The sequence below is a fragment of the Ixodes scapularis genome, unplaced genomic scaffold, assembly GCF_016920785.2.
Source record: "Ixodes scapularis isolate PalLabHiFi unplaced genomic scaffold, ASM1692078v2 ptg002869l_1__unscaffolded, whole genome shotgun sequence".
Lineage (NCBI taxonomy): Eukaryota > Metazoa > Arthropoda > Arachnida > Ixodida > Ixodidae > Ixodes > Ixodes scapularis.
Genome location: NW_024610276.1, coordinates 337,305 through 354,872, shown reverse-complemented (window position 1 = coordinate 354,872; position 17,568 = coordinate 337,305). Strand labels below are relative to the sequence as shown.

At 48.8% G+C, this 17,568-nt stretch overlaps 2 protein-coding genes across 2 annotated transcripts; both read left to right on the top strand.

The window, feature by feature from the left end:
* Nucleotides 1–7,753: 7,753 nt before the first annotated feature.
* LOC115315293 (juvenile hormone acid O-methyltransferase-like) lies at nt 7,754–11,606 on the top strand. The gene is made up of 3 exons (XM_029974550.2): nt 7,754–8,290; nt 8,932–9,091; nt 11,434–11,606. Exons 1-3 carry the CDS (start codon nt 7,754–7,756, stop codon nt 11,604–11,606), a joined length of 870 nt encoding a protein of 289 aa, XP_029830410.2.
* Nucleotides 11,607–15,468: 3,862 nt separating this feature from the next.
* On the top strand, nt 15,469–17,036 carry LOC115332076 (peroxynitrite isomerase THAP4-like). The gene is made up of 3 exons (XM_040215983.2): nt 15,469–15,816; nt 16,358–16,451; nt 16,873–17,036. The coding sequence occupies exons 1-3, from the start codon at nt 15,526–15,528 to the stop codon at nt 17,034–17,036; spliced, it is 549 nt and encodes a 182-aa protein (XP_040071917.2). The 5' UTR covers nt 15,469–15,525.
* The last annotated feature ends 532 nt before the right edge of the window (nt 17,037–17,568 follow it).

Here is a 17,568-nt window from a genome sequence, read left to right as displayed (position 1 = left end):
TGCCATGAACGATGACCCTCGGTCTGTGATCAGGACTTCGGGGGCGCCATGCCGGAGGACGATGGACTCGATGAAAAACTTGGCGACTTCCACAGCAGTCCCTGAAGGGAGGGCTTTCGTTTCGGCGTACCGCGTGAGATAATCTGTGGCGACGATTATCCAGCGGTTTCCCGATGTTGACGGCGGAAAGGCGCCAAGTAGGTCCATTCCGATCTGCTGGAACGGAGCGGTCGGGGGAGCAATCGGCTGCAGGAGACCGGCCGGTTTCGTTGGCGGTTTCTTACGTCGCTGGCACTCGTGGCACGATCGGGTGTAGAGGTGGACGGCTTTGGGGAGCTTTGGCCAGTAATACTTTTCACGAATACGGGCCAGTGTTCGGCTGTAACCGAGGTGTCCCGACGTCGGGTCGTCGTGACATGCTTGAAAGATCTCCTCCCGAAGGTCGGTCGGGATTACCAGCAACCATGGTGTGCTGTTGTCGCCGAAGTTCTCTTTGTAGAGTACACTTTGTCGAATGGCGAAGTTCGGCAATACTCGTGAGAAGACACGTGGCACGGTACCCCCCCCCCCCCCCCTTCCAGGTGCTCGATTAATGCGCGCAGCTCAGGATCGTCCCGTTGACGTCGTGCCATGTCGTCGGCGTTTACAGCTCCTAGGAAGCTCTCGTCGTCATTGTCGTCGCTGCAGCCGGAAGGGGTTTCGACGGGGGCTCTGGACAAGCAGTCGGCGTCGCTGCGCTTCCGGCCGGACTTGTAGACCACTGTCATGTTAAACTCTTGTAGTCGGAGGCTCCATCGAGCAAGACGTCCTGACGGGTCCTTCAGGTTAGCAAGCCAGCAGAGCGAATGGTGGTCCGTGACTACACGGAACGGGCTCCCGTACAAGTACGGGCGGAACTTCGTGATTGCCCAGACGACCGCAAGGCATTCTTTTTCAGTCGTGGAGTAATTTCGCTCCGCCTTGGACAATGTCCGACTTGCGTAGGCGATGACTCGCTCGGTGCCTTCTTGAACTTGAACCAGTACCGCGCCAAGTCCTGCGTTACTTGCGTCCGTGTGAATCTCGGTTTCCGCATCCTGGTCGAAATGTCCAAGAATAGGAGGCGTCTGCAGTCGTCGCTTCAGCTCGTCGAATGCCTGCTGCTGCTCCTCGGCCCATTCGAACTTCTCGGCGTCCTTCGTGAGGTTTGTGAGCGGTGCGGAAATCCTTGCGAAATCTCGAACGAAGCGCCGATAGTAGGCACATAGCCCAAGGAACCTTCGCACGGCCTTCTTGTCTCTTGGCACTGGAAATGCTGCGACCGCGCGAGTCTTCTCTGGGTCTGGATGAATGCCTTCGTTACTAACCACGTGACCTAAGAACTTCAGTTCGTCATAGGCGAACCGGCACTTTGACGGCTTGAGAGTGAGCCCGGCGGTCTGTATGGCATGGAGAACCGTGCGGAGTCGTCGCAAGTGCTCGTCGAAGTCAGCTGAAAATACTACGACGTCGTCCAGGTAGACGAGACAGCTCTGCCACTTCAGCCCTGCCAGTACGGTGTCCATGACACGCTGGAAAGTTGCTGGCGCCGTGCATAGTCCGAAGGGCATCACCTTGAACTCGTAGAGTCCATCCGGCGTGACGAAGGCTGTCTTCTCTCGGTCCCGTTCGTCGACCTCGATTTGCCAGTAGCCGCTCTTCAGGTCCATCGATGAAAAGTATCGAGAGTGGCGCAGCCGGTCTAGAGTGTCGTCGATGCGGGGCAGTGGGTAGACGTCTTTCTTCGTAACCGTGTTGAGCTGCCGGTAGTCCACGCAGAACCGAAGAGTTCCGTCCTTCTTCTTAACCAGCACGACTGGAGAGGCCCATGGACTGCTTGAAGGTTGGATTATGTCATCATTCAGCATCTCTTGAACTTGCTGCTGGATCACCTCCCTTTCCTTCGCGGAGACTCTGTACGGTGATCGATGCACAGGGCGCGCGTCGTCCTCGGTAACGATGCGGTGCTTGGCAACCGCGGTCTGGCGCACCTTCGACGACGTCGCAAAGCAGTCGCGGTATTCGGCGAGGAGGTTAACCAGCTGACGTCGTTTAGGGTCCGGAAGCTTAGGGTCAATGTCGAGCTGCGCTGGCGACGTACTGTCTTGCTGGGACGGCGAGAATTCGTCAGTAATCGCGGTGATTTCGGCGGGGTTTCGGAGTTCCTCGACGTGGCCCACGGCTGCACCTTTCGTGAGGTGTTGCGTTTCGTTTTGGAAGTTCGTCACGAGGGCCACAGTCCGCCCATCCTGAAGTTCAGCTACTCCCCTTGCGACGCCTATGCCTCTTCCCAGGAGCAATTGGAGGTTTCCCTCGAGAAGAACTTCACCATAGAAAGCTTCATCGATCCCGACAAGTACGAAAACACTCGACCGCGGTGGTAGGTTTACGTGGTTTGCGAGGACTCGGACCGTGGGTGACGTCGCTTGGGGTTCCTCCGATGGTGGAGCAGGTTTTCGTAGCGTCAGCCGGTTTGTTCCGAGGTCGATGACGGCGCCATACTCGCAGAGAAAGTCCATTCCGAGGATAACGTCCCTCGAACAGTCTTGTAGAATGACGAACCTGACAGGGCACGTTTCACCGTGGATCTCGACACGAGCAGTGCATCTCCCGACTGGTGTAATGAGATGTCCTCCGGCGGTTCGTATTTGGGGTCCTTCCCACGGCGTCATGACTTTTCGAAGGCGGCGGGAGAGCCTCCCACTCAAGACTGAGTAGTCTGCTCCGGTGTCCACGAGTGCCGATGCGTCGTGGCCGTCAATGACGACGTTTAGGTTGTTGGACACCGTTGCAGGGGCGTCGTAGCGGTGCGTGGCGTCGGGGGAGTGGGAGCGCTCCGTCGTTCTTGGAGGATCTTTACGTCGGTCGTCTTCGGCAACTCCACCTCCAGGGGTTGCCGCGCCTAGTTTCCCCGGTGAGGAGCGAGGGGTGACAGGCTTTCACGTCGGGGTCGGTGCATCGGCGAAGCTGGACGTCGCGGCGATGGCGACCGGAACTCTCGGCGGGACGCAGGCTCGGGGGACTGGGGTCGTCGCAGGTACTCGTCGATCTCCCGAGGGCGTTCACCATACCGGGGGCGCGGGTCGTTTGGGTGGAACCCGCGCAGCCCGAGTCGTCGGTATGGGCATCGGCGGTACACATGGTCGGGTTCCCCGCAGTGGTAGCAGAGCGGGCGTCGGTCGGCCGTTCGCCACACGTCGGTCTTCCTCGACGAGGGTTGCTCCGGGCGGACGTCCTGGACTTGCCCTTCCTGGCGTCGAGGATACTGTGGCATCGGAGGGTCTCGTCGGGGTGGCGCCGTGGCCTGGCGGTTAGCTTGCGGCGGACGTCGGGCCATGGCGGCGTAGCTCAAAGTCGGCTCCTCTGGCGTCGTCATGTTGATCGGAACCTCAGGTTGGAAGGCCCGATGAACTTCATCTCGCACGACCTCGGCGAGCGACAGGGAGGACGGGCGATCCATACCGGGGAGCATCTTGCGGATTTCTTCCCGGACGACTTCACGGATGATGTCACGGATGCCTGGGAGGTCGGTACCAAGGTTGTATCTGGATGTCGCCAGAGTAGTCACGCCAGGGTGTCGCTCGTAGTGCCTGGCGCGTGCTAGTAGGGCACGTTCCATATTCGTCGCCTCCGTGACGAACCCGTCCACAGTTGTCGGGGGATTGCGAATGAGACCTCCGAATATCTCGCTTTTCACACCCCTCATCAGGTGTCGCAGCTTCTTCTCCTCTGTAGCCTGAGGATCGGCGCGGGCGCTCAGGCGAAGAACATCCTCGACGAAGCCGGTGACGCTCTCGTTGGGGCCCTGGGTTCTGGTTCGCAGTAGGTCCTCGGCTCTCTCTCGGCGGTGGTGGTTGCTGAACGTAGCCTTGAGATCGGTCTTGAACATGTCCCACGACGTCAAAGAGGACTCATGATTCTCGTACCAGTGCTTGGCGGTACCCTAAAGCGAAAAATAGACGTTGTTCAGGCGCTGCTCGTCGGTCCAGCAATTGTGGCGGGCAACGCGTTCATACTGGTCAATCCAGTCTTCGACGTCTTCGTATTGCTCGCCGTGGAATGGAGCAGCCGTCCGCGGTACGACGGGCAGGTAAACGACGGCTGGAGCGGCCGGGGTCTCCGACTGGTTGGCCATCGTCGTCCTCCTTGTTTGCCTGGTCCTGGGTGGCAAGGGTCCTAACTCCGGGGGTAGGCCAAGGTTCCGGCGACTTAATCGGATCTCGGTCTGGTCCTCGTTGGGTTCTTGGGGGCTTGTGTTCGGACTTGCACTCCGAGAACTCGGAGGGGAGCGCTGCACGGGCATGCGGTTACCCCGCACCTCCACCAAAATGTCACGGGTGGTGACCAAAGGAACACGAAATAAACAGAAAGAAAGAAACGTTTAATGTGGCGAACTTGTGCCAAAAACTAAAAGGGTACAAAGATAATAACAGAGCGTCGCGGGCGTCGAAGTCGGCGTAGCAGCACAGTCGAACACTGGGGCGAAACTGACTGCGGCTCGCCACGCGGAGCCCCTTATGTACATGCGTGGTCTTCTGGAATAATCGGCGAAGAAACTTCGACGCGTGGAACATTCGGGCCTGGAACAAGCAACATGATTCTCGAATTCTCCAGAACACTAAATTGGAGGAATAAACAAAAGACATGTCGCTCCAGGATTCGAACCCTAGCTTTTCGCGTGGGAGGCAGGCGTGATAACCATTAGGCCACGCGCGCGCTGCCTACTTGGCGAGCGCGCGCGGCAATATTTTTAAAAGGCCTACCTTTTATTTGGCTAATTGTTTTTCTCTAGCTTTTTACTGCAGTGCTTTCAAAAGTAAAATAAACAGAAAATGTAATATTTTGTTTGTATTGCGGCTATAAGAACTTATATCTTGGTTTTTGTTCATTAGTCGCCCTGTAATACAAGTGACTCACAAAAATACTCAAAGTCATAATTAACGCGTCCGAACTTTTAGTGGCTACCAGTAAATTCATTTAATAATAGAAGACGCAAACGGCCAGTTATGCTAAGTAAGCGTCTAGGTCAAAGATATTTTTTTTAATTGTCAAATTTTTTCTTTGCAACAATATTTGATGAAGTTCAGCAAGCTGTGCTGTGTGACCTAATCAATCTATTTTTATAATCTTTACATCACAGTAAAGCTCCAATTGAGCTCCTTCTTTTCAATATAATTTGAATATTTTGCTGTAAACATATAATGCGGAACATTTGCCAGAAAAACGAATATTTAGAAAAACGCGCCAGTTTAAAGTATACATTTTCTAAAAAAGATCCCCCTTTTATTTATTTTTTTATTCAGTGTTAGGTAATGTAGTAGTCTGTCATGAGTTAACAAGAGAAATCGTAATGTATTATTTGTATGGGCGCTATTAGGACTCGAATCTCGTACTATGAGAGGTTTGAACTGCACTTCGCACAGATGTTCAGCTGAATTTTGACCTATCTAAGGTATCCTATTTAATGTTAGTACTTACCTCAATATCTGAGCGTAAAAGCCAGTGAAGCAACAATATTTATCCAAACTATATTTATTTACTTGGCGCTGGGGTGATTTGCAAGGTGTGTGAGCTTCGCACCATGTATTGAAGGAGAAGATACGTAACATGTAGAATGCCGGACAAAATTAACTCAAGAGGAAAAAGTCCAAGTAACCCGGCATAAATCACTGAAAACAGAAATGAAACCAAAACACATGATAAACACATTTGAAGCCTTTCGGGCTAAGAAATGCTCGTTGTTTTACGAGAAAGTCCGTATGTGCACAAAATAAACCGCACTTTCTAAGTGTCAGATACTAAATCGTGCATATGCATATGCACTCCATATCTGTTTGACATAAGAAAATATGACAATTACACATCTAGTTCGATATTTCAAACAAAACATGCGACACGTAACCAGAGCAGCAAAGTAATATTTCATGTTGGACCCTAAACATGTTCATTTGATGAAATATATAAAAATGTGTTGATTAAATGTCTCGTTTGCGCCTAATTAACATAAAATACATTCCCATTTAATACAACTGTAAACTTTAAAAAAAAAACTGAACACCGCCAAATGTCGTATATTTTACCAGTGGACGACGCGGTACCTTTTCAATATAGCACGGCTCTGTTCACACAAAAACAGTGATAAACACCTGGGATAGAGATAGGCATCTTTCGATGCAGCAGATTTTGAGACTATAGCTTGATAAAATTCTGAGTCAGTTTTCGCTTTGTCCACAATCCAGTCAGTCTAGTGTCAAAGTCTATGGTGCGTTGTCTGCTCACCTAGCGCTCACTCACACGGGGACAAGGATAAACGCACTGTTGAAACGGGCTGGTCCGGCCAGATCACGGTCCCACCATTAAGACCTGCCTACTCTGGGGTTTGGTAAACTCTTTCTAAGAACACAGCACCCCTCCCCCCCTTCCTCCATAGCTTTGCTCCGCACATCACATCATCCCAGCCAGTTAAAGGACACATGCAAAGGAAAAAAAAACATTTTTTTAAACAGCTTAGATGGAAAAAGGATATTATAAAACGATTTTACAACCAAGAAAAAAAATTTAGAGGTACATTTACGGCGCTATACGAATTTGTACTTCGCGCCAGCGGGCGCCGCGGAAAAGTGGCCCTTATTTATCACGTGACGGGCCCATATTTGTCACGTGGTGCTTGCGCTCTCTCGGAAGCTTCCTATGGCCTCTAAATGTAACTTATTCATCTTTGTTTGAAGTATAACAAAAAGTGAAAGACGTTTACAACTCCCTGTAATGCCAAATTGGAGCGCAGCTCTTGAGGAGGAGGAGGGAAGCGTACTGAGGGGAAGGTAGACCCCTCCTCCTCCTCCTCCCTCTCCTCCTCCTCCCCTCATTCTTTAATATGCTCCGGGGGGGTCACCTGACCTCAGGAGGAGGGGGTCACGTCACCACGGAGGGGGAGGTGTCGCCTGATTTCGGGGGGGGGGGGGGAGGGGGGCGGGGGGGTCACGTGACCTTGGAAGGAGTCACGTGATCTGGGGGTCACGTGACCTTGGGAGGGGTCACGCGACCTTGGGGGTTCACGTGACCTCGGGGGTCACGTGACCTTAGGTTGACCTTGGTTACGCCGACGGCGACGGCGACGCCGACGGCGACGGCGACGCCGCTCAAGCCGGAAACGGGCGCCTAAGAGCTGCGCTCTAAAAACTGATATGAATATGTAACTTTTAGAGCCGAAAGGAAACTCCTCAAAAAGCGCAAGCAGACGTGATAGACCTGTGCGCCGGTCAGACGACGGCGGCGGCGCCCCGAAGCAGACGAACTTGTGTGGCCGCGGCGACGGCGGCGTGGAGAAACGTGTTGAAGCGGCGTTCGCACAACGCTCAGCGTGCGGCGGAGACGCAGCGCTGTGGCGCGCGGGCCTACCACGTGACCAGCGACGGCTCCGGCGAGCGCCAACTACAAATTCGTATAGCGCCATAAATATAGCTCAAAAAATTTTTTTCCTGCGTCGTAAAATCGTTTTATGACATCGTTTTCCCATCTAAGCTGTCTAAAAAATGTTTTTTTCTTTTGCATGTGTCCTTTAAGAGGTGCTCAGTTTCCTAAATGACGTAATAAACCTTCAGCCACCTGCAGGAAGCAATTCCAATATAAAGAGCGAAACACCCGTGTGCAATTCGGGATAAAATGTATAGATGCGTCAGTGTTGGCTATATAAGCCGGTTCTGATAGGATTGTTAATACTTCCGGATCCGTCACTATGGCCACAAACAACGAAACCTCGATCACTTTACTGGATGCGAAGCGCTACAATGATGCTACCGCAAAGACATGGTTCTCGTTTGCCGTCGATGGACTGGAAGCGATGAAGGGGACCTACGACAAGGACGCCAGAGATGACCAGCAGTTTCTTGAAGTGGGTTGCGGTCCTAGACGTATCACGCGTTACTGCCTGCTTCCCCGCTGCTTGCCATGCCGGAGAATCGTCGCAGTAGACGTGTCGAGGGACATGGTGGAATACGCGCAGACGCACTATGCCCATCCAACGATCTCCTACGACATCCTCGACATCGTAACAGATGACGTGGTCGACTTCGTCAAAATGTATGGAAGGTTTGATCGCGTCTACTCCTTCAACTGTTTCAACTGGGTAGAAAATCAGGAGAAAGCGTTCAAAAATCTTGCAGAGCTAATGGAACAAGGAGCCGAATGTTTGTTGTGGTTCTTTGCTGCCAGTCCACATATTCGATTTCGGCAGAACTTAATCAAGATGGCACGTTGGAAGAAGTACGCGGAGGTGAGTAGCTGCAAAGCAAACAGGGTGAATATGGTTAAGTTAATCCCGAACTTCATGGCAAGAAAAATTTTACGCCAAATTGCTAAGTGTTGCTACGTGCTTTTGGCCGTAAAAAAGAGCACACTGTAAATATGTTATAATATAATATCAAGATATCCTCAGCAAGGACTGTGGAACATACTCTTCTGTAAAGCCGGTAGTAAGGATTCAAAATGCGTCATTCGATAGACGCTTCTTAGGGTTATTTTATAGAGATGTCTTTTGGCATTGTTTGATGCATAATAATTTTTCGAAAACAATTACTGTAGTAATTTGCACAGTTCAGAACCAATCAATCAAAAATAGCAAGAAAAGAAGCATATAGATGCTGAAGTAAAGACCCTCTGGTGGGCTTATTTGTTGTAGTACTAGACATATCTAAGTGAAGGCTACTTCTGATATAAATCAATCTACCATTATTTCTGCACGAAATATTTTGGGTAAAATTTAAAATCTAAATCTAGTTGATGGCTGAGCTTTATATTGGTGTCATGTCTTTCCAGGTTTTGAGAAGCTGACTAAATTCCTCTCACATTTGAGGAAACGCATCTACGTTCTAGAAATAATTGTTCTGTAATGTGTTTCTTAACGTCCTCATGCAGATCTGCAGAAATTATATTCCTCCCACCATCGATATGAATGGACCAGACGAAATTCTTCCCTACATTTTAAATCTTTTGAAATCCGCTAACCTTACACCATCTTTATGTGAGGTAACCAGGGAATCACCCATAAAATATCCAAGTCCCAAGACCATAACCCGTAAGCATTATTTCGCTTTTCTCGCCAGCTCTGGTGGATGATGGAGTCGCTGTTTATAGAAAGTAACAAGAATATTTTATGCTTTCATTCTCATGGGGCTCGTGGTCGGGATCATCCCAGGGAACGAACATTGACACCAGAAGAGTGTTTTTTTTTATAACGGGTACTAAGCATGCCTCTGTAGGAATGCTGTTTTCTTTTCTCCAAAATCCGATGAACTGATTAAAAACATAAGAATGATGACAATTATTCTAGTACACTCAATATGTAAATACATACTCCAGCTATTCCTTTAGCCCAATGACCGCACAGACTTAGGCAGTCATTAGGACATGGCATAGGCGTTTGGATAAAAAGCATACAAAAGCCTGTACCATGTCATATTAGCTGCCCTAATATGAGCGGTATTTGTGTGATAGAGTACGTATTCTATATGTCTATGGATTCTGTGTATATTTAAAAAAATCCATCCCCTCTACGAGGGGCGTACCTCTCGTATTGGTTTCATTTTTATTACTTTCCTAAAGCTACCGGTCGCATAGAAGTCGGCATGCATATCCACCTTATAGACATAATCCTCCTGGAGCCCAATGCACTCGCTTTACGTGCCTTTGCTGTTCCATTGATTACTTCAATGGCACGGGGACGCTGATCGAGTATCTCGCTTTACTTTGCCCTGATTTTGCAGATGTAGGCTTGCGAGATATCCGCAGTGCTCAGCGTGCCACGAGGATATTAATTCGTAATGTCGTTTTCTTCGTCTCTGAGTGTTGATTGTTTTTTTTAAACAATGGGAAGTAAAATCCACTTCCAATGCCGCACCAAACTTTCACGTGCGCAATCGGACAGTAAACAGGCTTGCCTTGAGCACACCCTTTGCATTCAATACTGATAACAACATTATTAGTTTTGCCGCTAAACAATGTATCAATTTGTTTAAAAATAAGTTTTTAACGTTCTATAAAAAAAACACACGCAGTTTGTAGCGTTAGCTACACTGGCCAAGGTTCAGCAATTTTGCGTGGCCCTCGTAATGGGGGAGCCGTGCTCATTATGCGAGCCATGCTCATTATGCGAAGCGCGCGATGGCGGCGGCGAAAGTCCGCATAATGAGATAGGCGCCGCGCGCTCCGCATATTGAACACGGCTCGCATAATGAGCACGGCTCATTATAAGAGCCACGCGAAGCCGCCGCCGCGGGCTCCGCTGCCGCCGCGCCCACCTCGCCCGCCTCGCCGGTCTGCGCATTACAGAGGAGTGACGTCATAGCCGCGGCAGACGCACTGGCGCCGCCGCGTGCCCAGCTGTGCGCCTCCGTTGCGCTGTAGCCGTCTAACGCTGCACCGGAGCCGCTTGATAGCGCCTCTCATTTTGTGCGCATAAGCTCACACTACGTATATCCTGGCATAGCCGAGCTAAGCCACCATAATTTTTTTTTAGTCCATTGAATTTGGTTTTTAGAGCGCAGCTTTTAGGGGCCCGTTCCCGGCTTGAGCGGCGTCGCCGTCGGCGTCGCCGTTGGCGTCGCCGTCGGCGTCGGCGTAACCAAGGTCATCTAAAGGTCACGTAACCCCCAAGGTCACGTGACCCCTCCCAAGGTCATCTCAAGGTCACGTGACTTCCTGAAGGTCACGTGACCCCTCGAGGTCACGTGACCCCTTCCAAGGTCATCTCAAGGTCACGTGACCCCAAGATGACCCCACGTGACCCTTTGAAGGTCACGTGACCCCCAAGTCACGTGACCCCCGAGGTCACGTGGTCGCATCCCCAAGGTCACGTGACCCCCGAGGTCACGTGACCCCCAAGGTCACGTGACCCCTTCCAAGGTCATCTCAAGGTCACGTGACCCCACGTGACCCCCAGGTCACGTGACCCTTCTGAGGTCACGTGACCCCCCGAGGTCACGTGACCCCTCCAGGTCACGTGACCCCCAAGGTCACGTGGGGGTCACCTTTGGGGTCACGTGGCCTTGAGGTCACCCCCAGGTCACGCCTCCCCGAGGTCACGTGACCCCCTCCCCGAAGTCACGTGACACCCCCCCCCGGAGCATATTAAAGAATGAGGGGAGGAGGAGGAGAAGGGGGAGGGGTCTACCCTCCCCTCAGTACCCTTCACTCCTCCTCCTCAAGAGCTGCGCTCCAATTCGGCGTTACAGGGATTTGTAAACGGCTTTCACTTTTTTTCCTCAAATCTCTGATGCTTTACTTCATTGTATCATAAAAACAGATGGAGATGTTGGCACTGATTTCCCATCGCCAGTTACCTTAAGCAAGTGTATGACGTATTCAGGTGTCTGAGCTATAACGTTTCACACGTGACGTCTATTCATATTTATTTTTCAGAAGAGCTGATGACAATGAATCCTTTGACAACATTACTAACCGGGGCAGAGAAATTGAAACTTCTTGAAGATGCGAACAAAGAAGCTATCAAACTTTGGACTATGCAAGAAACCTATGAAACTCCAATAGAGTTTGACGTTGTCAGATTGTGTGCATTTAAGCCTCAACAATGAGTCAAATCGAAAAGACACGTGTTTCCAATTTTCTTTGGATTTACGTTGTTTTTCTCTACAAAATAATTACGTTACGAAGCGGCACAGAATACACAACTGAGTATTTGAAAGATATACACTACGAGGTATATTGAAATATATAGTTCCTGCTGCACGCAATCGCTTGCAATATTTTTATTATATTAAGAACAAAAGTAACTTGAGTAAATGTTTAATTTGAATTGTTCAACAAATTGTCTATATTACAAGAAATAAAAGAAGCATATTTTGCTCTTCCGTTTGGAATTACTTGGTCTCCAGACTTCTACCTTGAACCTGGCGTTGCCTTAAAAAAGTTGTGAGCCATATCATCTAATGCTATGGAAGATATCAGGCTCAAAAAATGAGAGAGAGAAGAAAATATAGATTGATTGAGCGTGTTGGTTTCTAATCTACGATAACCAAAGAGGGACATGGAAGACAAAGTGTCTGTGGACATGGAAGACAAACAGTCCAGTCTCCCATGTTCCTCTTTCGTTATGGTAAAAAAAGAAAACCATTCAGTAGGCGAAAAGCAAAAAAAAATATATATATATAGAATTTATTTTGCGTTCGTGAGAATAATTGTCAATGGTACCTGTCTTATTCGAGGTTAAAATGCAGATACAACTGGACTTTGTCAGTGTTAATGACAGGAAAGTTCGAAGTCCCCTTTGACTTGGAGTACAGACGCCGCCTTTTCGGAGCGGCAATTTAACCGTTGCATACAGTACGATCGTACTCGAAGAGGAGAATATATATTTATTTATGTATCTAATATACTGCAGGTAATGTCAACAAGCAATTTCGGCAAGCAATTCCACTGTTCAACTGTTTTGGGAAAGAACGATCTTCAAAATAGTTTTTTTCTGGCAAAGTATGTTCTAATCAGTTTAGAGTGATTTAGTAAATATTTTGCACTTGATAAGCTAGATATGATGTGAACGAGAGAAGAAATGAAAATTGTGTCTGGCGGTTTGTTTGTGTAGGAGGAGCGGCTCCAGTTCCAGCTGCTTTAGCATATTAACTATTGATCATGAAGATCGATAGTCTGAGAAGATATACCGAACAGGAAGACATTTGATACGCTGCACCTCCGTAATGTATGTATCAAAATGCCGATCCCGTGCGATTGAGGCGTACTGTAGGACTGGTCAAACTAGAGAATGGTATTCTTGAAGCTTGGCATTCGTAGGACAGCCCTTTTTTTTTTGTTCGCAAAGAGCAGTTTCTTCAATGCCCTAGATCACTTGTTATTTAGATGTTCGTTCAACGTAAGGTTATTTTTTATTGTTACGCCAAAATACTTCACAGACGAAACAGTCTAAATGCACTGGAGTGAAATATGATAGGGGTACGATATGATAATTTTTCTTTCTCGATACAGTCCTCGCGACTGTTTTGGTAAAGTTAATTTTCATACTCTGCTGTCCGTACCAGTCCGCAAGCTTACAAAGTTTGTCATTCAGGAGTGTCTGACAGGAAGTGATCGTGATAACATAATATATGGCACCATCTTCAGCATACTATTGGACGGTGACACTTTAATTCATATGATTGGCAATGTTATTTAAATAAATTAGAAATAGTACAGGCGAAAACACGAAGCCTTGCAGGAGTCCGGACAAAACCTGTAGCACCACCTAGACCCGTTACATTCCATACATTGCGTTTGACTGTGTAGGTGTAGTCACGGGTGGTGACCGAAAGAACCGTGAATAAGCAGGAAGAAATACACGTTTAATTTGGCGAACTTGTTCCCAAAAACAGAAAAAAGGACAGCGTCGCAGGCGTCGATGGCGGCGCAACTGCAGGATCAAACGCTGGGGCGAGACTGACTCTCGCTCGCCTTGCGGAGTCCCTTATGTACCCTCCTGGGTTTCTGGATGATTCGGCGTAGAACTTCCGGTGCGTAGAACATTTGGAACTCGATCAGACGAGAATGTTCTCATACTTACGAGAAGGCCACGTTGAAAGAGTAAATAAAACGACAGTCCGTTGACTGGAATCGAACCTACACCTTCCGCGCGACAGTCAAGCGCGGTAACGCACACTCCGCCACGCACGCGCTTACTCGCAAACGTGCGTGACATTACTCCCCCCGTAAAAAGCGCATTGTCTCGATGCGACCTGCCGGGAAATAAAAAATTCGAAACAACCAAAAATAATGGCAAACTACGTAGTCTTGTGCACCATAACCCTATTGAGCGTATTATAAAACACAATTCACAGTCCTATCGATCGTAGTACGGCTTGAGGCGCACGACGTGGACGACTTTCGGTCGTGGAGGCCGGCGTGATGAAGTCCGTGTTCCGTTGGTCATTACCTCGTAGTTCAGATCCCCAAGTCGACGAACCATTTTGTAGGGTCCAAAGTAGCGCTTCAGGAGTTTCTCGCTGAGACCACGGCGGCGAATCGGTGCCCACACCCGCACCCTGTCTCCGGGCTGCACTCTAAAAAAAATAAGTGTCGATTTAACTCTTTTTGGAGTATAAGTGGCTTGTCACAGAATCCACTCTTTTAAAGAGTAACTATAACTCTTCGGAGGCAAGTGTGTGTTTAACTCTTACATATAAGTGTTCACTTAACTCTTCTATAAAGAGTAACTCTAATGCTTTTGAGAGAGTAAGGGTTAATCTTTTGATGTGTAAATGTAAGAGTTAACTTCACTCTTTTGTGTAGAGTAATTATAACTCCATGAGAAGTGTTGCCTAAACTCTTTGATGAGAGTACATTTCACTCCTTTGTGTGGAGTGACTATATCAGAAGTGTTGCCGAAACTCTATGTTGACGAGTGAAGGATGCTCTCCAGGGAGAGTTACCTTCACTCCTTCGTGTAGAGTAACTACAACTCTATTAGAATGTTGCGTGTACTCTCTATTCAAGAGTTACGAGTACTCGCCAGGAAGAGTTACCCTCACTCCATCGTCTAGAGTAACTACAACTCCATTAGTAGTGTTGCCTAAGCTCTGTATGCAAGAGTTAAACATATTCTCCCGGAAGAGCTTAATTCACTTCTTTGTGGAGAGTAACTAAAACTCCATTAGAAGTGTTGCCTGAACTCTGTATTTAAGAGTTAAACATGCTCGCCAGGAAGAGCTGTTATAACCTTTTTGTGGGGTAAATACAACTTCATTAGAAGTGTTGCCTGCAGTCTGTATTAACGAGTTAACTATGCTCTCTAGCAAGAGTTAATGTCACATAACAGCACACTTGAGCAGTTGGTATGACCCCTGCTTAGAGAGTACTTAACGCTTTAAAGGGACACTGTCACAAAACGCGCGCGCCCATGCAGTGCCGGAAACGGCCGTCGAATTCTCTGGAAGGGAGGGAGACCCCGCACCAAGGTCGTTCGCGCAACCAGATCTTTCTAGAAGCAGAGAGAAGGGAGAAGCGGAGCCTCCCCTTTCCAATAACCGTCAGGAACATTCTCGAATGTCTCGCGACGCCGACGCAACACAACACCGTCACCGCGCCGTCTTCCCCCTCACCTTCGACAAAGGAGAGAGTGTACCCCCGGTGAACTGCGTAAGTGCGGACTTGCATGGAGGAGGATAACGCGCCAATACTATAAAAACGAGCCGTGGCTGCGTATGAGCAGCTCGAGGGTTGGACTGTCGCTAATTTCGAGTCGGAGGAAAGCGACTGCACCTCAGCTCACGGAAGTCTGCGAGACGTTTGACGTCTGCAAGAGGGATTGTCGCTGCCGCCGCTGGGCGAACGGACTGCAGTGCCCGGGGGAGTCAAGCCCACAAGCCCTGCGAGAACTTCGTCGTCTGCGAGGGATCGTCGCTGCAACTACTGGACGGACTAGGGAGCCTACATGTGTGCTGCGCTTAGGGTGATGCCATTCTTTGTAATACCAGTTGCCGACAAACCAATGTTGCCAATCTCGTTACCATGGTTACCCCGCTATGTTTGCAGCCATTTTGTTTCACTGCGATAATCCCCGTTAGGGCTAGTTGTTGGTACGGTGAACAGTGCGGCGAGTGCGGTGCGTCGTCCCGGGTCCTCGCCAATGAGAAGTTTTCATATGCAATGCCGGTTTGCTGCGTTCCATACTGTCGGCAAAGTTACAAGAATGGTGCGAAGTTGTACAGATTTCCAGCCAATCCGGAAAGAAAGGCGGCATGGGTTTCGCGGATCAAGAGGCCTCTCTGGGAGCCAACGAGTACATCGCGTGTCTGCGGCGTAAGTACAAAATTATCATACAGCAGTACCGATGTTCGGTTTCGTACACTTACGCTGTCGGGTGGTCGAACGAAACGTCCAGGGCAGTCACGTCCGTGACTACTCTGGGACAGCTTTGCTCGCGGACAGGTGTGCTTGCGCGCGAGGTTCCGAGCGCTCGCGCATCATGAGCATTCTGCTTTCAAAACTGCATCGTCGCTCTTCGCTGCTTCTGAACAGGGACACAATCCACCCCTGAGCATATCTGCGTGACTTTCTGCTTCAAGTCATAAAAAATAGGATGGTGTACGAGTGCGTGCCGGCTGACACAGCTGCGTCGTAGCCCGCAGGTTTAGCAGCGATAGAGCACAGCAGAGTTAGCCTGCCGCCTTACATCTGGAAAAACCTTAACCTATCTCATGTAAGGAGCCTTCATGTATTTATAAATACAGGTACTATTTGAAGCTGGGATCATGTTTCACTCAGCGTGTCATATACATGAAACAGAGCAGAAACTGTTTCACAATGTGTTGTGTCTGAAAATCCGGTAAACCTTTTTCAGGTACACTTCGAACTATCCTGTTTTGAGGAGAAACGTGCAGATGGGTGGCGGCGCCTCAAATTGACTGCCATACCAACATTGTTTTCCTCTCAAGGTGAGCAAAGCCTGGTGGAACTAGGAGATGCACTAGGACACGGGAAGGAAAGACAAATTTTTTTTTTATTATAATGTTAAATATTTTCATAAAATAAATTAATTCAATTAGTGTGATGTGCCATGCTCCCCGATGCATGCAGTAACGTCTAACATTTGCTAGGAAAAAAAGAAGACAAGCACGCAGATTAGTTTGAAATATTTCTGTAACTTTATTCTATTCAAATGTGCCAATTAGCAAGTTCAGAGCCTACCAGGCTGTCCAGACTCTCCATGTCCACCCCCAAATGCCCATTATCGTGACTGCACAAAAAGAAAAAATCTGATCGTTCCTTCAGTGTGGCACATTATGCAAAAATTGCACGGTAATTTGTTTTTCATGATGGCTAAACTTAATTATTGTGTTCTTTAATTTCTTCCAGCGTCTCCGAAGTACAAGCCAGCAGAGCAAAGCCCCGAAAAAGTAGTGCCGCACCGATTTGAAGAGGCAGCTTGCATCAGTGCATCACTTGGAGCCACAGCCTGCGATCCTCCTATTCATGCCTCATCTGAAGAGGGAGTGGCAGCATCATCCAGTACGCCTTAGCCAACAGAAGAGAAACAACGCAGCTCGGCCGCAAGCACCTCGAGCCATGAATTAAGTACAAGCGCCACAAGCACGACCAACAACACAGCTTGTGTCAACGCATCACCTGGGACCGCAGCTGGGGATCCTCCCATTCATGCCTTAGCTGAATCAACTATCCATGACGAAATCTGCAGTGATGCTACAACTGGATGGAGCGGCCCCACACTTCAATCTGTTTTATCGACTGCCGCTTCATTGACACCTCAGCAAGATGACTTCATCTCTGACAACGATTCCATGGATATCGTCACGGAAGATCCTACAAACATTATGTCACTACCTGAAAATGAGCCACCACCCAAAAGTGTGACAGAAGGAACAGAGAACGTTTGTTGTCTGGAGTTAAAGAAAGCTCTACACGACGTCCTAAAAAAGTACAGTTCTCTTCAAGAACATCATGTGAATGCAAGGAAGCAGATCCGAACCCTCAAGAGTCAACTAAAATGTGTACAACAACAGCTTCAGGCACTTAAGGAACCGAAGTTCCTGG